This window comes from Lichenostomus cassidix, chromosome 4, assembly GCF_008360975.1.
Source record: "Lichenostomus cassidix isolate B80296 chromosome 4, HeHo_3.0, whole genome shotgun sequence".
Classification (NCBI taxonomy): domain Eukaryota; kingdom Metazoa; phylum Chordata; class Aves; order Passeriformes; family Meliphagidae; genus Lichenostomus; species Lichenostomus cassidix.
In genome coordinates, this window is record NC_139484.1 from 26,705,504 (window position 1) to 26,727,851 (window position 22,348).

Genomic DNA, 22,348 nt, shown 5'->3' on the forward strand with positions numbered 1-22,348 from the left:
TGTGTGGAAGCTATGGCCTGATTAGCTCTGAACATTGTTGATAGCTTTATTTTGTGTAACAGCAATAGGTCATTGCCAAATGTATTACTTTAATATCTCCTTTTGATTAGCTTGCTGTGTTCCTGGATAATAATGAGGACCTTTGGGAAAGCTGTAATTACACTGTATACTCCAGAAGCCAAGTCTAGACAGCAGATGGTATACATAGCATTTGTCTCCCAAGCTCTTCGAGGTTCCTTCTGGCTCAAGATAAGGATAAACGACAGCTATTCTGGTGTGGTTCTTTCTTTCTCTGTCCACTGCTATCCTTGAAGAAAAGGTGATAAGGAAAATTGAATTGGAGTTGTGAACTTTTGAGGACTTGAGGATTGAGCAATAACCTTGTAAGCAGTCTTGGCCATGATCTTTATGCTAAATCTAGAATATACATTAAAGTAGGAAAGAGGAATTTGCTTTCAGCTGCCAGCTAACTTCCTGTGTCTGTGAAAGGGCTTGGACACCAAGATTACCATGCCTCTGTGAAAGATCCTTTGGATTGAAGAATTTGAGATAGTACTTTGTCATTCTCTTCTAAGCAGTAGTTCCTATGGTTAGTGCATATACAGACTGACAGTGGAGATACTTGGTAGAAGTTGTGTTCTGTCTTTCCATTTATGGCTAAGTCATGCTTAACTCTTGAGAAGATGAAACAGGAACATGGGCACTGCCATTTAGTTCTGTCTTGAAACCAACTATTTACTATCAGAGTTCAGACTACACAGAAAGACCTTTTTTTTCCAGCCTTAACTTTTGTAAGCAGTTTAAGAGTTAAAAAGATAAAGAAGTTATTTAGTTACTAGATAGAAATTCAATGTTGGCAGCTTTTCTAAATTTTGAGTTTGGGTTGGTCTCTTCAAGGTCAGCAAGATTCAAATAATGTCCTTCCTGTGTTGGAGCCATACCAGCTACCAGATGGGCACACATGCTGTCTCACTGCTTGAGGGGATCCCACCCACTAAAACGTTTAGTTTTTAAGTCTTTCAGCTCCTCAGGCCTACAGAGATCGGGAATGTTGCCAGTTGGAAAAAGACTACAGGGCTAGGATTAAACCAACACTCTGCTTCTAACCCAAGCAGATCTCCCAGCGGTCAGCCCGTGGATGTGATGGTGTCTGATCCAAGCAGCAAATTGGTTCCAGTTAAAAATCAGAACAAGAAAACCTTTCAGTTGTATTAATGGCCAGGGAATTCTGAATGAAAATACCCTGCAAATGTTTTTCTGTGTTACCTGTCTGCATGCAGATTGGGTAGCAGAAGGGTGGACACTTAAGGGTTTAGTGAAGGTAATTTATGTGTATGGACTACAGAGCCTGTGGTCCTGAAGGAAAGTGTGGGTGGATGCTGTAGCAGAGCTCTGCAGGCTGCTGCTTGCCAGGGATGTGTTTTCTTTTGGTGGGCTGAGATGAGAAGTTGTAACATTAGCCATGTCATATCAGGCATTGATGTGTCTTCCCCCACTGTACTCTACTGCAACTTGGCAGCAAGGTTTTGAGGGTTTTTCTTTTGGGTCAAGAGAAATAAATCCTTCAGGATGCTTCCTTAAGCAGAAGTAATGTGTGCAGATCTTTTCCTGACACAGGCTGGAAAGTGCAGATGTTCAAGTGCAGGTTCGAGGTCAACATGCCTTGAACACCAGGTTTGTGTTTTCCTAATTGCATGGCTGGGATTGTCAAGAGAACAGGGTGGATTTGGTAAAGGTTGTCAGTTTTTAGGCTGGGTGATTTTGTTGCTTTCTGGCTAGTCGGTTTCTTGGGGGAAATGTTCTGTGTAGTTTGAAGAGAAAAATTTGTAGTTGGACTACGTCTGAATATGTTTGTGGTTGTTTTTTTTTTTTTAAGAAGCAATATCAGTTTTACCAAGGGATGTTCTCTGGAATATTGCTCTAGTTTAACAACAATTCTAACATTTGTCAGTAGATGGAGCTTCAAGCACATAGCTGGCCTCTGTGTTCATTAGGGTCTGATTTTTGAAAGGCAGGAAGAAGAGTGTTTTACAGGTGGAGATAAATTTAGCTGAATTCTGTTGCAAGGAGATGTAAATCACGGTGCGACTTAACTACTGAAGTTCATTCAGTTACAAGGATCTTGTACTTGTACTTGTTGCGGCCTCTTGCACAAAATTGTTCTTTAAAACATTAGTGCACAGCAGGATTTGTTGAGCTGGGTTGTTCACCGCTGGTCTGGATTGCATTTCAAATTTTTTTCTTCAACTTGACGCTTGTTAGAAATTTGCTGTTGTGTCATTAAGCTGAATATAGCGTGAGGAGGTGCAGGAGAATGTTCTGAGTGCCAGGACTCCTATGGCTGCTGAGTTGTGCAGTGTGTCAATCAATAATCAGTTGTTAGTCAGAGGCAGCAGCTGATGTTTCACCTCTGCCTGGTCTTGTTTTGCCTCCTGCTTCCTACATTTTTGTGTGTGTCAGGCCAAATAGGATATTGCAAAGAAATAAGCTTCTTCTGAAATGTGAGAAGTTAGTGTTCCTGCATATTTGTGATTCTTTTTGCCAGCATATTTTCTGCTCTGCTGAGTAATCTCACTTCCACTGGCTACTGTGGTTTAGCCAGGCTTTTGCTGAGCTAGTCTGGAGTTGGTTAACAAGTGTTACCTGTTGTGGAGTGAAGCTGGGATCTTAGTCTTGAAAGAGACATGGCCTTTTCGTTGTCTGTGAGATATACTCACTGTTCCTGGAGGGTACATACTGATATCCTGGAGGATATCCCCGTTTCTGTACATTAATTAATTGCTTTCTGTCAACAGTAATTGAGAGAGCTGGAAACAAAAGCCAAGTCACATATTTCAGCTTCATGTTAATAGGTTCATGTGCTCTATAGTAGGTACTGTGGTAACATCCAGGGGCTTGTTTTAAGAGGCTTAACTGAGAAGTCCTGCCACCATAAAAAGTCAGAGTTTTGAAGGCTTTGTCTCCCTTCAAAAAAATTACAGGTTAGTAGGTTCTTTTGCAAATATATCTTTTTGTAGTTTCATTTGATTAGAAAGCTGTTTCTGTTTTACTAAACAAAGCTTTTTGCAGCTATAATCAGCAGCAGAATGATTGCGGAACAGTCAGATGTGTATGCACATCCATATTTGTACAACTCTGTAAACATAAAATAGGAGATTGTGAGCTAATTACAGAAAAAATAAACAGGACCAATAAAACTGTTGAGGCACATATACAGCTTCTTCTATTTTTCAAGTGCACAACTAAATTGGTTTTAACTGCAGATTATTTTAAAGTAACATTTGGGGAATGCAATAACCCTAAAGAACTATTTCCTCATTTCATAACAGCTGAAAAGACATTTCAGCATGAAGGAATATTTCTTGTATTTCCATTGATAAACAGACTCTGCATGATGTCTTTTGTAATACAGGATTTACTTTAAGTGGTGATTGATTGCAGATGATCCATCTAACTGAAGAGCATGGACCATGCCTCTTTAATGGTATTGACAGCTGTTATAACTGAATATCTTAGTTTTACCAAGCTGGTACATTTCCTTGGCAAAATATCCTGTCACTTCACAGATGCTCACAAATGTAGTCAGAAGAGGTCTCAAAGGCAAACCTTTTGGGTTACATGATTGAGCTTCAATTAGGATTTGACAGCCCCAGTGATTCCAATGGTCCAGTTCTAAGTTGCAAACAGTGGTTGTTCATCACAGTGGTTGTTCATCAGTCAAAACAGTTGGCTGCAGATTATTAGGAAATGAATATGTTAAAAGGTTTGCCTGCTGAGCTGCTCTGTTTTTAAGCCCTCTCACAAAGCTCCTGTTCTGATCTGCTTCAGTTAAACTTCTGTGCCCAAGTAAAGGTGCGCACAAAAGGTTGTGAAACCACAGCTACTTTGCACTCCTTTTGCAGTCCTTTCGAGCACAAGAGCAACAGTGATTGAAACAAGGAGCTGGAAGAAACAAAGTTTACTTTGTCAGTCTGACTATTAAGATGCAAGTCTAAAAGTGTTCACAGAAAAAAATATTAATGTCTAGAATAAGATTTTTAACTTCTCATTACAGCTTGATAGGTAAAGACTTCTAAATTTGAAAACTGAAGAATTCCAGTACTCTTGACAAATATTTAGAAAGTTTATTAAATGAGTGTGATAGCTCACACACATTATTTCATTTAGCTTATTAAATTTTTTCATTGGGGTGGTGTTTAGAGCTGTCTTTTCCTGTGTTTTCAGTAACAGTATCTGAACTGAGAATTGATCAAGGTGGCAGATGCGTGGGGTAATGCTGTGTGGGTGTCTTCTGTAGTCAGCATGCTGACTCCAGAACAGGGAGAGGAAAGGAGTAATATGAGAGGTGTAAACATAATGAAGAGCTCTGTATTAGTGCTCAAAGGTGTTGCAGACTGACTGGTGTAGGTTATGCAAAGCATTTTCAATGAAGCTCAATAACTTAGAAAAGATTGGTATGGGAAAGGTTTTCTGGTGTTGGTGCCATGAGGACACAGCTGTCTGTGCTGGTAACCTACACTTCTGGTTTGGAATTCTAGTAGTGATCTGATCACTTGCACTTAAGAGCATTATGCCATCTTATCTAAAACTACAGGACTCAGTTAATGACTGTGATGGATAATCCACTGAAGGAAAGGCCTGAATTTAATGAATTTTACCCTTTTTTTTGTGCTAGCAACACTTTCATGTTGTAGTACAGTGGGGTTAATTACAAGAATTGGAAGTTAATTACAAAAAAGTTTTTTTTTCAAATGCAATCTGAAGTTGAAATTTTATTGCTGACAAAGAGGGGGCTCCCCTAGGATGCAGTAGCCTGTGCACTGAAGAAACGGAGCACTTCTCCTATATTTCAGTTAGTGCCAAGTGAGCTCTGAGGGTAATTAATCAAAACAAATTCACAATTAAGCCCAGGAAGGAAGACTAATTAAGTAGACAGTTAAGAAAAGTGCTGAAGAAGGGAGCAACCTTAAGGGGAAAGTATGAGACTCCCAGTACTGGCCCATGAAGGACAATTAAGTGATAATTGCAGAGGCCTTTTTGCATCCAGCAAATGCTGTCTGCCTTTTATTGTGGCTGATTTTCTTAGTAGTAAAAGCAGACATTTGCCTGATGAGCAACTAAGGTTTACTGTATATTCTTAAGGTAATTCACAGGTAAAACAGAGAGGTTGCTGCAGCTCTAAATTAGAACACAGCTCCCAGACTTGAACAGTGAAAATGCCCCATTGTGTTTTAAGGACAAACTAAATGTTTGCTTTATTTGCCTCTTCATTTTGTGGCATACCAAGCCCATGTTAGCATCCTGTTTAGCCTTTCAAACAAATGCCACTGAGTGAGCTGTCAGAATTTAGAATAGATTCATTTGATTCCGTTGTTCACCCCACTGAAGTTCACAGAAATCATTACCTTGTCATAAAATGGCTTCTCTTGCTTCTGTCATTGTGTGGGTTTGTGTGGCCAGGTTTTGGTAGTGGTGTTGGTAGGGATGACTTTTGTGGGAAGCCAGAAGCAGCTTCCTGGTGTCTGACAGAGCCAGTGCCCAGCAACTCCAGCGCCAAGCTGCCACTGGCCAAGGCTGAGCCCACCAGAGTTGGTGGTAACTCTTCTGTGGTAACATTAAAGAAGGAAAGAAGTTATTGTGCAGAAGTAATTATGGACAGAGAAGAGAGGAGTGAGGATATGTGGGAGAAGTGCCCTGCCCACACCCAGGTCAGTGCAGAAGGAGCAGGGATGAGGTCCTCCAGGCACTGGAGCTGAGGTTCCCCAGCAGCCTGCGACAGTAAGGGGTGAGTGATCTCTCCCTGTCCTTACCTCAACCCAGGAGCCTTTCTTTATTTTCTCTTGCCTGTCCAGCTGAGGGAAGAGAGTGATAGAACTGCTTTGGTGGGCACCTGGCATCCAGGGTCAACCCACCACAGTCCTGTTCTCATGGTGCATGACATACTTGTGATTTTTGGTGGGAAAAAAAGAGGAGCCACCTACAACATCAGTATTGTTTTTACTGAAAATATTTTAGATTTTCTTCTGAAGGACTTTTTAAGCTTGCAAAGCTAATCTCTGATGAGATGCTGAGGCTTGTAGATGAGATGCATGCTCCAGACTTCCTGTGCCCCTCCTTGTCCATTTCCATTGAACTGTGATGCTAAGTACAAAACCTCGCTTAATTTATTTTACTTAGCATGGGCTAAAATTTGCTTAAGTGTTCACCCTTTTTTTTTTTTTCTTTTTTTTGTCCCTCTTATGTGGAACTTGAATTATTTCAGAAATTACAGTGGAGAGGTCTCCTCAAGTATTTATTAAAATGTTGGTAATAATTTCCTTCGTGAAATTCCATGTGAACATGCTGCTGCTGTGATGCACTGTGTCCTTCTTTGCAAGTTAGCAGTTGTCTTCTTGAAGTATCTGTCCAAGGTGCATTTTGTCTCTTTTTTCCTTCCTCCTCTTGGAACAGGCTGGAGGATGAGGCATTCTGCTTCTGTTTCAGCTCAGCTGCTTCATCAAGTTTCAGTCTGCTCCTTCATTTTTTGTCTTGCTGCCTAAACTAATTTCCTGCCCTATTTGGATACATTTTCCTTACGAAAGGTTTCTTTTCTGTCTTTTTGCCACTTTCAAGGATTGAATCATTTTTTAAACTCAGTTCCAGGTGTTTGAATTATTTCAGAAGTGTTCTTGTGCCTGAAGGTTCCTCTGCTACCTCTCCTGCAAGTTTTGTACATTACCTGGCAAAGCTCCCAATTTTCACTCTCAGAGAAGTGATGCAAAGCTTTCTTTGGCTTCTGCTCTTTGAAAGACTTTTGTGTAGTTTTAATCCCAAAAAGGTTGGCTTAGGATGTCACTGGCAAGGTGTTCATTATTGTCATCATCTGCTGTTTTCCTGGCTGCAGAAGCAGAACTGAGACTGCTTCAGGCCTGCTTAGTTGCCCTTGAACCTCATCCATCTGTTGAAGCTGGCTGTGCAGTGCTGGATGAATCCATCCTAGCACTGTTCCCCGTGGCCAGACTTACCCTAGAGTATCGCAGCATTGTGCTTTTTGCACCTCTTAGAGCACTAATTCAGCGTGCTGGTGACTTCCTTTGCCTTGGCACAATCTTGCCATGTGTCTGCCATCACTTAGGCACCATGCCATACCCTGATTTTATATTGGCAGGCTAGTCCAGGCATTCACCTGCTCTTACATTTTCATTCCTCTTGCCAGTGGGAATGCCGCTTGGCACCAGCTGGTTTTGGCACTGAGGTGTAGCATGCCAGCACATGCCCACTGCTGCACATGTGGGTGTGGATCTCTCATGTGCCCTCTCGCACCCTGTTGACTTTTCTGGTAAATGCCAGGAGCAAGTAATTTTACTGGTATTTAATGTTTCTGCAGTGTCTAAGGAGTCTACACTAAAAGAGCTGTAAATTTTGGGTGGACCTTTAGGATCAGCTTGATACATTTCACTCGGAGATGGAGCTGAGGCCCAGCCCAGTACATTTGACATTCCCTTCCACGTGGAGCAGTTCTGTCCACAAAGTTCAGATCCTGTCATCTCTGTTTTACCATGCTTAGTGCCATGGGTGGGAGTGTGTATTTGCAGAGCACATCAGAGTGTTTGTGTATATAGTTTGCATCCTCATTCTTATTGCTGTGGTTGCTGTGGAGAGGTCAGGAGGTACAGAAGACATCAGGAAACAAAAGCTTGCATGTGGGGAAAGAGTTTAGCTGAATCCAGGGTGGCTCTCGGTGGTCCTGCTTGAGCAGAAGTGTTGGATCAAGTGACTTCCAGAGATCCCCTCCGACCTCAGGCATCCTGTGAAGTCAGAGACTCCCATGCTATGGAAGCTGCTCTTCTATAAGTTTAGTTCACACTTTTGTTGGGAAGGCCCGTATTTCTATACCACTCAAGTGGAGAGTGGCCTTTTCCATGTCACACAGCGGGCCACCAGAGTGTGGGGTGTGCCAGAGCCCTGGCCAGTGAACAGCCACTGCTATCCCTTTCTCCACAGTGAAGGACAAAATGTGCACACTAAGTCAAGTCACAAGTGTCAGCTTTAACTTCCTCTTCTGGTCTTGGCTCTGAGGAGTCCCTGTGGGGCAGACACATACCTGGGTTTGATGAGAAGTCCACTGCTCAGTTTGGGGAAATTAGCTAGCAATTTTCTGCACATAAACCCCAAAACATCTTACTATATTTGATAGTGGGTCATTATTTTCACCTGCAAGTCTTAACAGCAATCTGTTCTATGCATGGGCTTTAAACCAGCTTGAAAATTTGCCGTCTTGTGCAGTCCAGGCTATCAAGTGTCTGCTTTTCCCATAAAACTCTACACGTGGAGTAACAGTCCTCAGCTGTCACTTGCTGTGGGGAGTTGCATCAGATATTATTCTCAGCAAAAATTTTAGTTCTTGGCTATTTTCCCTAATGTCAGTGACTTTGAGTGACCTTTGGGACTGTGTGCCAGAGATTGTGAACCATTTGTGTAAACCTGAGTTCAAGTAAATTAAAATATGCACAAGATCTTTATAAAAATAACAGGAAACTCACATGCACATTAACTACTGAGGCCTCTTGGTCCTTCGCAAGGTATGGTTCGAATTCAAAATAGCTTAAGAAAAATACATGGAGAGCAAGTGTCAGTGCCTCAACCAGGTGTGGATTTGACAGCTCCAGATTTTGCACAGATGAACACATTTGTCAGAGACCACTATTAGTTAAATTAAATTAGGCTAATGTGCTCTTTTGAACATAATTGAAATGATACTAATGTTTTTATTGATTTGCCACTGGAGTAGGTGAATGCTCTGATATCCTTGCTGCTGTGAGTACAATTTGCAGTTGTTCCATTTTACTGTCTAGTAACTCCCCAGTATTATGGCACAGATAGGCCTATTTTTAACTGTGTTAATTTGAACTAATTGCTGTTTTTTTTATAATTTAGAAGAAAAGCAAGAAACATTTTGTTGGACACCTCTTCCCCATAACTTTCCCTGCAAATTGAAGATCGTCTAATGCAGAGGAGTTCTAAAGAACGCTAAACATTTTCATCTGACACCCCAGTTTTAGGGGCATGTTGTTTCATTGATCTTAAAGATCTTTCTTCAGTGTAAATGGTAAATACATAGTTTGTTACAGATTATCTTTTCTATCAATAAATATTAAGTAATGCAAATCAGTTTCGATTTCTTTTGATTTTAAATAATTTTAGAATCAGTTTTCTAGCATTCCATGTGGTTTTGAAAATGCAATTAATTGCAAGAATTTGACTTGTAAATATTTATAAATAATCTGAGTTATCTTGAGTGGCTTCAACAATGTCACAAATTGAAATGTTTCACTGTTTCTTTGGAGTCGTTGAAACAATCAAAGGGAATTTGAAAATAAAATAGTTTTCATACGATAGAGTCACAGAAGTCTTAAGGTTGGAAAAGACCTTTACGACCATCGAGTTCAACCACTAACCCAGCCCTGCCAAGTCCATCATTAAACCATGTCCTTAAGTGCTGTGTCTTTTAAATACTTCCAGGGACAGTGATAACCATTTCCCTGGGCAGCCTGTTCCAGTGCCTGACCACCATTTCTGTGAAGAAATGGTTACTACTATCCAATGTATACCTCCCCTGGTGTAACTTGAAGCTGTTTGCACTCATCATGTCTCTTGTTACTTGGGAGAAGAGACTGACCCCCATCTGGTTACAGCCTTCTTTCAGGTGTTTGTAGAGAGTGATCAGGTCACCCCTGAGCTCTTGGCCTTGTTGAACCTCAGATGCCAACGGAGGTGAGATTTGAAAAACAACATTCCTAGTTGGTAGTGGCTTTGGTTGCAATTTGAATCCCTGGTGTTTCTGCCAAACTTATACAGAAGCTTCTGGTTGGAATAGTGCAGAATTCTTTTGGTTTTCAAGTAAATCATAAGCAGTGCTACATTCTGCTGCAGCACACAATCATTTAGGGCTCTTCATATTTGGTATGTGATGACTTATGCTCTCCTCCACATTTTCTATGAAATTTTCAAGGTGTTTCCATTTAGCTCAAGATGGTGCTCCCTGAGAACCTTGCCTAGACATCAGAGTGAAATAAAATAAAAACACCTCCTATCCCTTCAGGAAAGTACGGTCCATTAGTTTTTCATTTGCTAGGAGCATCAGTTTTTAATATTTTTCCCTTTTCCTTTATCTCCTGGGAATATCAATCTGCATAGATCTATTATTAATTCCACAGCAATGAACTCATTTTCTCAAAAATCTTTACAGTGGGTAGCAAAAGTAGGTCTCCCCAGGAATGATTTAATATCCAAATTAAATTCAAGTATCCTATGCATGTGCTGGGTGGCTGTTGTTGGGCTTCTTTTTGGTAGTGGTGGTTGTTTTTTCTAAAATATCTTTGCCTCATCTGAAGTCACAGTTTTCTGTTATAAGTGTTGTAGAGTTGTCCAGCATTTAAAACTTGGGAGTCTGGATGAGTACTATAAATAATTCAGGAACCAAAACAATTTTTGGAGGTGGGAGGGTGAGGAAAAACCCTCCTGAATAGCAGCATACTATGCTATGAATGATAGTGTATTGTTATGTAAGTATTACAGAGAAGGGAGCGAGAGAGGTTTTCCACTCCTGAAAGGTTCTGGAAGCTCTGTTTATAACATTCATTCCTGTCAGCCGTGCCCAAGGAGCACTGGTGAGCATTTTGCTGCCAAGAGCCTTGCTGGAGGGCAGCATTTCCACCTAGAGTTCTCATGTTTCTTGAAGCCCTGTCTCAATTCCATTATGAGAAGAAGAGAACCTGGCTATCTACAGTTCAGCCTCCTGTGGCCTCTCCTGTGCACCTGGGTAAGCTCGCACCCATCCACAGTGCTTGTGTCCCTGGGCTGTGCAGGTTGGGAAGGGGAGGGTTGTGCTGGTGGCTTCCAGAGCCCAGACCTGGTGCGTTCCAAGCGCTGTTCTGGTCAGCAGCACTGTAGGATCCCTCTAGGGCAGGACCTCCATCTGAGGTCTCTTTTTCCTCACCCTGGCTGGTTCAGACAGGGCTGTGCTCTCTCGTGCTCATGATCTGACATGAGGAGTGGTTACTGCTTATCTTTGCAGTGTTTAGGAGATGCTTTCATCCAGAGCAGTCTTGCAGTTTTTTGTTGATTGACTTAAACTAATGCATCAAACATTAACCACATAATTCATGTGCTGTATTTTGCCAGTCAAGAACACTGTGTTTTTCTTTTACCTGCCTTAACCTGGAAAAATCAGAATATTTGCCCTTCCCATGCCAGTTAGACTCAGTTGTAACTTCACAGAAGGAGGGCAGTTCCAGTAAAACCTGCACAGTGACCCAATACTAACTTCTCAGAAGCAAAGAGCTTCTTCATCTGTTACACGGATGTGCTGTTTGGAGTTTGTCCTGTCCCTGGAAGGTCACAGTTTGAGAAGTAAGAAATGATAAACAGGTAAGGTGCATAGTTCATAGGGGGCACAATAGAAGCTGAGGCTGAATGTTTCTTTCATGTGAAAGAATTCAAATATTTTTATTGTAGGGGATAAAAAGCCTAGTACTGGTCTTAAAAATTATCCCAATCATCCAGCTTTCTCTACTGCACAGCAGGAGGAGGTAGGATATGCTGTGGCTCATACCAAGCTGAGGTATGTATGAGGTATGAGGTATGAATGAGGTGTGTATGCAGTAGCTCAGCTGTGGGTATAGCACGGGCCACAAGCCACAGAGTCACTGCTCGGGCCTGTTCTGAGCTCGTGTGTTTACTTGTGCTGTGACATGTGGTGGACATAAAGGCACACACTTGTACTTGGGACTTGGGAGCAGCCATGGAAGCTTCATGTTGTTCAGTGGTGGTGGAACAGATTATTAAAAGTCACATTTGTTACACATCTTTGGCAGCTCAATGTTGGTTTTACCATTTGACTCTCTTCTGTATTTTCAGTATCTCGAGTTAAACAGTTTCTCTCCTGTAGGGAGCCACTTGGTCACGCTGGTATGTGGTCTGGTGTGCACATCTGTGACTGCTTTCTCATGGGATTCATCTGTTGCTAAAAAAAGATTTTCATTCCTCTGCAGATAAGCAGGTTTAACTTGTCTGTTAAGGATAGTGTGATTTTTATTTTTATTTTCTCTTCTGTTTTCAGCTGTGTGTTATCCATATGCATGCTTAACTGAAAGACTATATATCAAACCTGTGCCAAATGTTTTGTGGCCTAAGGAATTAAGATGAAAGTGTGTGAGATGCAAACAGCTCTCCTGGCTGCCTCTCTTCACACCAAGGAATGCCTTTTGTGGCACAATAGCCTTGCTTTGCTTTGGGCGGTGCCCCAGCCTGGTGAAGCTCTGTCACTCACCAGTCCTGTTGCCATCGTGTCTGCTTTCTACTGCTCTGAGATCCCAATCTCTGCAAGAGGCAGAGAGAAGCCCATTTCCAGCTCAGGCTGATTGTATTTAGTATTTTTTCGTTATTTTTCCTTTCCTCATGAAGGAAGTAAATAGAACTAATCTGTGGGATTTACAAATGGGAGTTCAGCCAGCCCTGAGGATTCATGGTCGTGAAGTGCTGTGCTTGATGATTTTACATTTATGTCATTAAAATCAGGCTGCTTTAGGTTACTCTGCTAAATGTTGCAGAAAAAAAGGCACTTGGACCAGCACTGAGCCAAGGATACTTAAACAGAAGGTAGCCTGGTAGTTTCCCTGCTGCTGGTTACATTTCTTCCTCATAGGCACACAGGGTAGTGGGTGTGAACACTTCTGGACTTACAAAAATTATTAATGTGGTGGCTTTTGGGCTTTGGTCTTTTCCCTTCTTTCCTTGAAGGGAATGCAAACAATTTGATCATAACAAGTCAGATGATTGCATGTGACTTTCAAAAATGTTCCTTTTTTCAGATTTTTTTATGTAGCTCACATCGCCTTGCTCTGAATGAATGATTGCTGTGTTGTTTTGGCATGGGGTTTGTTTGCACTTTTTTTGGCAGCTTAGCCTCCAAAGAAACTTCTAATGTACCCTTGGCAAGCACAGAAACTGCTAAAATGAATGCAGGAGCAAGCGGGCACAAAACCCAGCCAAAATACACAGTAAGTTTTGAAGAAGTTTTTTCCCATGTTTGAGAATGCCTGTTGCTCTTTTCCTTTTTCCTGTGTGCCATGGCTCCTGAGGGCCAAGCGTCTGCAGAGGATCGAAGACACATCATGGGAGTTGGTTGCAGACTGTGCCTCTGCTGAAGGCCAGCCAAGCAGCCTTTTCCATGTGGAGGGTGGTGGTTCCATCTGCCTTCTACCATCTTCAGACTGCTGTGGCAGATGCTGTTTCCCAGGAAGCAAACCTTGCTGCGTTGCCCTGGGCTCCAGAAGGCAGTCGTTGGAGGAGGGAGGAAACCAAGCCGAGTTTACAGAGTTGTTGGAGGGATGCACAGAGATCACACTTAACTGAAGGAGAGCAGCACCTGACAGAGCCCTGCCCTACTCAGGAGATATCTGCTCATCGCTGGTGTGCACAGTTCTGCTGAGGGCACTGTTTGCTTTTTCAGCTGGCCCTGATTTCGAGGGTTCTGCTCTGCCCAACAAGATGTCTGTTACCCAATCTCTCTGCTCTGAGCCTACTGCCCTCCATTGACTCACCTTCTCAGTGGATCATGCATGGTGCATTTTTTTTTTATTATTGTTTGCATTTTTAATTAATTGAGGAGAGATATCATCTTGTTATATCCATGGAAACTGTGGAGCCATGGGTTTTGAATCGTTAAATTTATCCCTAGGCAGGACTGCTGTTGTGGTCACTGCCTACTCCATACAGGCACATATTTTAATTTTGAGAGCCTGCGTTTACAGAAGACAGCAACTGAACTCCTTGGTTTAGAGTGTTCCTTACAGCCAAACTGCTGTGGTCTGAATGCTGCAGGGGTTAACTTTCAGTGGGGCACATACAATGGTGTTCAGCTTCTAGCCCAAGTGTTACAAACTTAGTGCCTCTGCTGGTGAAATTTTATTTCTTTTGTGGCAGACAACTTAGAGGCTGACTAGAATGGGAACATGTGTAGGAAAAAAAAATTTAATTCAATCTCTTCCCTGAATGATAGCAAAACCAAGACTCTATATGTACCTGATGCAGAATAGTGGTCCTTTTTCATCACATGCCCTACCTTCCTTCACCAGGTATGTATTCAAGCTCTGTGTGGGCAGTGGTGTATTTCTCTGTGCTCTGTAAACAAAGTTTTGCGATTACAAGACATAGCTTCTGTTTTCCACTAGAGGCCAATGAAGTGCTGGACAAAGCTGCTGCAAGGCTTTCAGGGAAAATCCTATCTCTTTTTCTCTTCCAGACCTGTTGCTGAACTGTTGTATCTCCATCTTGATGATTATTTCTTCTTTTACAAACGGTTCTCCCTCTAATGAAGTGGAATTCAATTGCTGTCTTCCTCCTAGCATTTTGTTCCCAAAACCTTCAAGAAGTTAAGGAATTGCCCTCTTGATTTGCTGATATATGTTCCTTCCACGTTTTCAATTCCTAGCTGTTAACTATCTAGCAGCCTCCTTGGAATAAAGGGCACATCAAAAAGGCCATGGAAACAGTGAGTAATTCTGATGCTTGGGACTTTCAGGAGTTTCAGGAAACTACATCTTTAGCTACTAGGTTTTTCTGGGGATCTTCCTAAATTTTGTGCTTACAAGTGACCAAGCCAATGACATGCCATTCCAGCTGAGGGGCAAGGTCCTGTTCCTACTCTGACACCAGTCTGCTTCTGCCCAAGTGCCTTTGCCTCCTGACTCCTCAGGTCATATCTCAGTCCTAAGTAATACCACTGCTCTTTTACAAAGTTTTTAGGAGGTCCAGAACAGCAAAAGTTCTCAAACATGAGGCTGGTGGTGCCAGCTCTGTGTCACAGACAGGAGAAGCCATCTGGGATAATGTTTCTTGGCCTGGGAGCTACCCCACGTTTTCTGTCTCAAGTCAGCAAAGAATAATGCTGCCTAATGTGTTGGTTAAAGCCAGAAATGTTTGCAGTAAGACAAAGGCACTGCTTGGGGCATTAGCTTGGAAGATTGTTTAGGATTTTGTTGCTGCCTGGCAGGAGCTTCATGTGAGTAGCACATATGTGTGAGCCCCTCTGTATGCCACACTGCTGGGCCTGGTTAGAACACTGTTCTTTAGCTGCTGATCCTAAACCTGTGAGATTTCTCTGGAGACTGCAGGGAAACCTGACTTTAGAGGGAATTGGGCTTCTCCTTTGGAAGGATATGCTGCTATGAATATACTGCTATGGTAGGAAGCAAAACTAAGGTGGGATTGCAGCTCGGAGGGTTGCCTGAGCCAGCTCTAATTGTATGGTAGCTTAATGCAGCCCTTTGAGCTAGGGCACACACTCATGGCCTCCTCAAGATTTATCAGCAACTGCAAGCCCCTGACCCACCTTGTGAGCCAGAAGGGCTTTGCTGCAGCATTTCTGTGGTTAGAGAGGGGAGGTCTAGCCTAGGTGGGTGCTGCATGAGGACAGGCTGTAACCCATGAGGTGAGTGTCTCCTCCAAATTTATTCATTTGACATCTGCGAAGGATTTCCTAATGTGGCAGGATGGGCTGCTTTGAAGTTTATACCACAGAATATGGTACCTGGCTCTTCCAGAATAAGTGGTGTCTGCAGTATTGCTAGGCAGGGGCCTTTGGAAACTGCCTCTGAGTTGCCAGTGGGTTCTAGCGACTATTGAACACCTTACTGTCAACTGCAGAAAGCTGATTTATTACTATTATTTACTCCTCATTAGCACTGATGTAACACAGCAGGGAATCGAGAGCAGCAGCAGCTTCCTGGCCGTTATCTGATGCTGCTGATGGCCCTGTGTGTGCCGTGCTATGGTGTTATGTTCATGCAGGACCTGAGATCAGGGGGAGGTAGCAGCTGGCAGAAGTGGAGGGGAAAAAGGAAGAAAAGGGAATCTAGCGTAGCTTTATTTATCCCCTCGTGCAAGTAGTGTCAGAGACACTCATACAGTGTATATCACATAAAATGAAAAATATGTAGGAAGTGAGACTGACACATCAGTCAGTCTAAAAGAGTCTACAGCTATTTTTGCAAAATGAGCAGTTTGGTGTATTACCGGTCACACATGCTGTTTAATTTCCTTTGTTTACCTGCTGTGCATTTTCTGTTTCTCTCATAGGTGGATATCAAATAAAGTGTCACTGGGAATCAATGTTAAATGCTCAGTATTTGTTTTAGAACTGAATTACAGAGCTGTTAAGTTGGAAAAGACCTCTAAGACCATTGATGACCACAGACCTAGTGAACAGTGCACCTGTCCAAGCCATGACCAGCCAGGAGAATGCTGTGGGAAACAGTGTCCAAGGCTTTACTGAAGTCCAGGTAATCAACATCCACAGCCTTTCCCTAATCCACTACTCAGGTCACCCAGTCACAAAAGGAGATCAGGTTGGTCAGGCAGGACCTGCCTCTCATAACCGTCTGTTGGCTGGGCCAGATCCCCTGGCTGTCCTGTCTGTGCTGCAAGATGGCACTCAAGGCAACGTCCACAAACTTTCCCAGCACTGAGGTCAGGATGACAGGTCTGTAGTTCCCTGATGCCTCTTTCTTGCCCTTCTTGTAGCTGGGTGTCTCATTTCCTCACCTCCTGCCACCTGGGACCTCTCTGATTAACCAGGAGAGCAGGTAAATCATGGGAAGTGGCTCAGTAGCCATTTTGTGTTCAGATGTTCCTGAAAAATTAAGACCTTATGATACGAGGTGCTGTGCAAACAAAAAACCACAAAATCTCTATTCTACAATGTTTATGTTCGAATTGACAAGGGGAAAATTATAAGCGTAATTTTTCTGGTGTTTCTACACTCCTTGAAATAGTGGGGCCACCCTTATAATCCAAGTTAATATTAGTAGTTCTTCATTTTCTGGAGAATGATGTTACAGGGTGACTTCCTTTCTGTAACTCAGACACAGTAAAGCAGGTGTGTAGGCAAAAATGTGACCCCTCAGTTCCTTGGTGGAGTTTCAAGACAAGCACATCTGCTGAGGCTTGCCACATCAGAAATGTTCATATGAAAAAAGGGGCTTGAGGTATTTTCCTAGCTTTCACTCCAGGTGCTATTTCCTTTGGCAAGTGACAGTACCTTCCTGCCCAGCTGTTTCACCCTCACATAAAATGGGCAATTTGGAAACCTGCACTTTAGCTGCAGTGGAGAAAGACCCTTGAGCAAGTACAGGTCTAAAAGATGCTGAGCAAAGGCAGTGACTCTTGCATTATCTGCGTATGCACAAAGGGAGGATATTTTAAATGCTTTTTTGATATGTTAAATTAGAGGAATATTCAGCCCTGCTTTCTTGGTGCAGATAGTAATTCTAGAGGTTGATATAAGTTCCTGCTCCTTACAGTACAGGCTGACTTTGGGTGGAGCTGGCAGCCCTCTGGCCGTGCTCAGAATATGGCACATGGGGGTGGCAGTTCTGTGTTTGGCCAAGGCAGAGATGCTGGCATTGATCCTCAGCTGCCACTCAGCTCAAGCCAACAACTGCATCAGGGTGCACTTCAAGCTGCTCTGACTGGAAAAAGTCCTATTAGATCAGTGCATATAGTATTTTATACTAAGCCTTTTATGCCATTCCCAATATCACAAGTCAGCAGGATGCTTGCAAAAGAGCAGGAATGTTTGATCTGGGCCTGTAATTTTGTTAACTGTTTCTCCTTATATTAATTTACATTTGGGTGATTCTATGAGAAACTATAGCAGAATTTAATAACACTAATATTAAAAAACCAATATCAGGTCTGCATATTTCAATCTGATTAGTAGTTTTTCTCTTGATTAAATTATGCATTTTTAATGCAAGCCCTTCATTTGTCTGCAATAACATGTCACTGTAACCCTCTGTGTAAAGCGAGCACAATTCAGTGCCCTCTTTGCTCCCGCTGGTCCAGGATGCAAATTTCCTTGTTTCTCAGTAATCTTTTTTCTGTATCCATCATAGCGCTTGCCATTGCTTGCCTAGAATAAAAGGTCATTGTAAATCCTGATTACTCTTGAAAGTTGCTTACACATTTATTTCCTAGACTCGATACATTTCATCCTCTCGCACATCAAAAATAGATTTAATCAAAAATGAGAATTTGTCTGGGAGAAACTGTTCATGATTCTTTCTCTTTGTGTGTTTTTCTTTCTTCCCATATAAAATGGTATTTATAAATACACAAACCTGCCTGACTTTAAACTCTTTTTCATTTTAGTTTGGAGAGGAATAGTTATTATTTTTTGAAACTTTCTTTTTTTTCAGGGGATACAGACAAGAATTCACTCTTTACCTTACTGTAACATTTCAGTGATTCTCCAAAGCCAATCCTACCAAAGTGTGGTTAAAACGTTAGAGAGTTCAGGATCTTGTTGCAGTCAATAGTAAGGGGAGTGTTGAGCTCAGTGACACCAGGACATGGTACTGCTGGGGTTATTTGGTAAGTACATCTCGTTCTTGATGGCCTCAAGGTTTATTTGGTGTATATTTTTTGTGTGAGGTTGATTGCAGGTTTTGTCTTTTCCATGTAAAGAAACAAAGATGGCACCTTCACGCAGTTCACCTCTTTGTGCTTTCTCATCAAAATATTATATTGATCTGGAGAGCTGTGAAAAACAGACAGCTGGGGTCTCAGCTGGGGTCTGGTCTCTGCTCTTCCACTTGGCCCTTGTCATGCCTGACACTGGCCTGGTACCATCCCTGGCTCTGTTTGTCACAGGAGTATCATGCATCCCTGGCCAGCAAACCTGCCAGCACATTCACACATCTGTGCCTTACTTTAGGATTCAAGGTTTGGTTGGGTCTGGCTCAATGGGTCCTGTCAGGGCTTCAGGGGAGGCTGGAGGAGGAGAAGCTGCAGAATCCAGCTCTTCCTTACCATCCATCAAAAGACTGTTACAATAGCTGCAACTTAAATAGCTCCTATGTTATATGTAAGACTCAAAGCAGATGGATTTGCTAAACTCCAGTTTGGATGGGTATAGTCTGAATAGATTCAGGAGAGGAAGGAAAAAAATTCAAAATGTTTTGGCAAGCAAAGGTCAAATGTAAAGTTTTGAAGGCCTGAATCCTCCATGAGTCAATACTGTTTGTTTGATTTCAGAGAAAAAGATAATGTAAAGCAAAGCATATTTTGAACATTTTTCATGAGGAAGTAAGTGGAATATGCAAAAATAATTTTCTGTTCTGTTTATGAGCACGTGCAATTATTTCTACTGCTTTTTCTATAAGCAGGACTGATTTTTCTGGTATGCTTTGGATAACTCCTCTAAGGACGTTGTTTACACCACTCATACTATCCTAAGGCAAACTGAAGTGACTGTGAAGGTGGGCTGACTTTGCTGCCTTAGAGCCTCTTCCCTTTTTGGGAGTCCATACTGGGCTTTGCTTTCCTGTGGGCTCTCCTTGCCTGGGGTCTAGAAAATCCACACAGGCAGGCTATCTGATTAATTAGCTGATGCTAATTACTTTTTTTGTCAGAGTTACGCTTCATGCCCACCTAAGAGTGATCTCTGCTTTCTGGCAGAACAGCTAACAGGATGGGTGGAAGTGGGCTTTCTACCTCTAAAACATGTCCAATTTGGCCTTGCACAGGCCTGAATAGCCACAGTGCACCCAGGTGGTAGAGGCTCAGATGAGCAAGGCTAGATCTACAGGAAGACAGCAACTTCCATCAGATCCTGCCACTCATGGTGAGTGTCTCTTTGCTGCCTTTAAGGCTTAAGTGTCTATGTGACGATGACAAACATTTCTGAAAAGTCAGCTGCAAAGTGAGCATGAGTCCCTTTTGCAGCATGCCTGTTATGGGATGCCATTTAAACAAGCCCTAGATCCATAGGAATATCCACAAGAGCCAACACATTTTCATGTGCATCCTTATGTTCTTAGAATCTGATTTGTACCCCTGTTGAAAGAAAAATATCCCTATGGTTGCATACTGTGTTAGCACTCTACCTGTTTATTCTCTTAATAAGCATCCTTTGGGGGACAGCAGTGATGACAAAAAAAAATCACATTTCTGAACCAGGTGCACCCCACTTGTACAAATGTGGCACTTTGGATTTCCCAGGGGTCAGAGTGAGGTGAGCTCAGACCCATTCATGTAACCTAATCATTTGTGATGACATTCAGAAAGTCTGAAAGCTTATTGATTTGTTTTATAATCATATTGTACATCTTTAAGAGCCAAACAAGTGCCCAGTTTAAACGAGTGGCTCGGTTTTTTTTTTTTCTTTTTGTTTTTTTCTTTCCCCTCCAGTTCATTTTAGCAAAGGGTGATAGCACTTCTTATTGTCATTAAGAGGCATGCAATTTACGTTTGGGCTTTGGAGTCTTCTACCATAACAGAGGGAAATGTCAAAGTAAAAAGGGATGATGCCTGAGAACCAACCCAATCTGCTTTTTTCTTAATTTTTAAACTGTCTTAATTTTTTTTTCTTTAATTTTTTTACCTGCTAGAAGGCAACAGTCCTGTTTTCTATTGCCCTCATCTGTTTTGTATTACCCTGTGTCTGCACAGGAATAAGCCAGCATGATGACAACCAGCTATCTTTTTTTTTTTTTTAAACTTATAAGATACTGCTATTCTCACAGCATAGCTGACTATAATTTTCCAAACGTCAGGCAAAGTGCTGGGCCATGAACTTACACCCAAAGAGAGAGAAAAAAAAAAGGGAAAGAAAAATATGTTCCACCAGAAGATTCACAGCTGGCTTTAGTGTTATAATAATTTGATACCCTTTTTGGCACGGATACATGATTTGTTTGCTTTTCCAAGCACGACTGTTTTCCCACCTCCTTTCCCTTATATTCTCTCACATTCATGTTTATCAGTTACACACAGAAATAAAACTGCTTTATGGTGAATACCCTCATTAATGTGCTTTAAACACTGTTGACTTTAAAACGATCCACTCCAAAGCTCCAAAGGCATTTTCGAGATTAAAAGTATCATTCCCCTTTTAGCGCAAACAATGTGAAGGCACCAGGTAGAAGGCAGAGATAGGGGAAAACCATTTCCAAAGCTGAAAGGGATTCAGGAGATTTAGCTACAGCCTATCTGGCTTAAAATAAAGTTACAGCCCTGTCCTTTCCTGTGGCTCACGTGTCTGACAGCAAACGCCATTAAAGCCATAGAGAGAGGCATTGCTACTTGTTCTGAATCACTGAAACTTGACGACCGAGAAAATAATGCCAACTAATGCATCCCTCCAGGACCCAGTCCTTTAGTGGATTTTTTTTACACCTCCATTTGGGCAGGGAATACTGCAAAAGGGAAGCTGTGTCGCAGGAGGAGATGTCTTTGGGCCCTGGATATACATCCTGTCAAAATTTAGAGCTTGCCCTTGCTCTGAGGATTCAGGTAGTTTTCCGAAGGCACTAAGTGCCATTTAAGCTTTCAGATATTTTAAATCAACTTCCCAACATGTACCAGCATGATCTCCTACCTCATACAACTGCAATGAGCCTTAAACCTAATTCTGCACATGCATATACCCAAACTACCTTTCCTTTCATGTTCAGTTTCCCTCTTACTGAAAACCAAAAAGGCAAATTATTCATTTTGATGTCAGATCACAGTAGGGGACTTGCATACTCAGTCAGCTTAACTGCATAGAAGTCTCCCTTCTTTTTGTGTTTGCAGAGGAACCTGGCTCATGGTCCTTTCTGCAAGCCAGAGATCCAGGCCCCCAAAAACTCAGCTGTGCTTCTCTACTGATGGAAATCAGGTGCCCACCAAAGCCATTCTATCACTTCCCTCCTCAGCTGGAGTGGGGAGAAGAAATATAACAAAAGGCCGATGAGTTAAGACAAGGACAGTGAGAGATTCACTCAGCAATTACCATCACAGGCAAAACAGATGTAACTTGGAGAAAAATTTAACATTACCAATAAAATAAGAGTAGGGTAATGAAAATAAAAACTGAATCTTAAAAATCCTTTCCCCATCTTCCGTCCTTCCTGGGCTTAACTTTGCTCCCAAATTCTCTACCTCCAGTAGTGCAGAAGGACATGATTGTGGTCAGTTCATCATGTTCTCTCTGCTGCTCCTTCCTCCTCAGGTGGGAGGAGTCCTCCCACTCTTCCCCTGTTCCAGAATGGGGTCCCTCCTAGAGAGGAGACAGTCTTTCATGAACTTTGGCAGCATGAGTCTTTCCCATGAGTTCTTCACAAACTGCTCCAGTGTAGGTCCCTTCCATGGGGTGCAGTCCCTCAGAAACAGACTGCTCCAGTGTGGGTTCCCTGTGGGGTGGTAAGTCCTGTCAGAAAACCTGCTCCAACATGGGCTCCTCTCTCCACAGGCCACAGGTCCTGTGAGGAGCCTGCTGCAGCATGAGCTTCCCACAGGGTCACAGTCTCCTTTGGGCATCCAC

The 22,348-nt window shown here is 42.3% G+C and overlaps 1 protein-coding gene and 1 long non-coding RNA gene across 2 annotated transcripts in view; both read left to right on the plus strand.

Moving 5' to 3' along the window:
- The window catches only part of CENPC (centromere protein C), a 28,753-nt gene extending 19,606 nt beyond the window's left edge, over positions 1-9,147 (plus strand). The window contains exon 19 of the mRNA XM_085058446.1: positions 8,917-9,147. Coding sequence (XP_084914572.1) covers positions 8,917-8,959 — 43 coding nt within the window. The 3' untranslated portion in view covers positions 8,960-9,147. The remainder of the gene's footprint in view (positions 1-8,916) is intronic.
- A 4,468-nt stretch (positions 9,148-13,615) lies between these two features.
- On the plus strand, positions 13,616-22,062 carry LOC146438126 (uncharacterized). The gene is made up of 3 exons (XR_014851667.1): positions 13,616-16,322; positions 18,240-18,414; positions 21,619-22,062. It is a non-coding gene; the product is annotated as an uncharacterized LOC146438126 (long non-coding RNA).
- Positions 22,063-22,348: the final 286 nt, after the last annotated feature.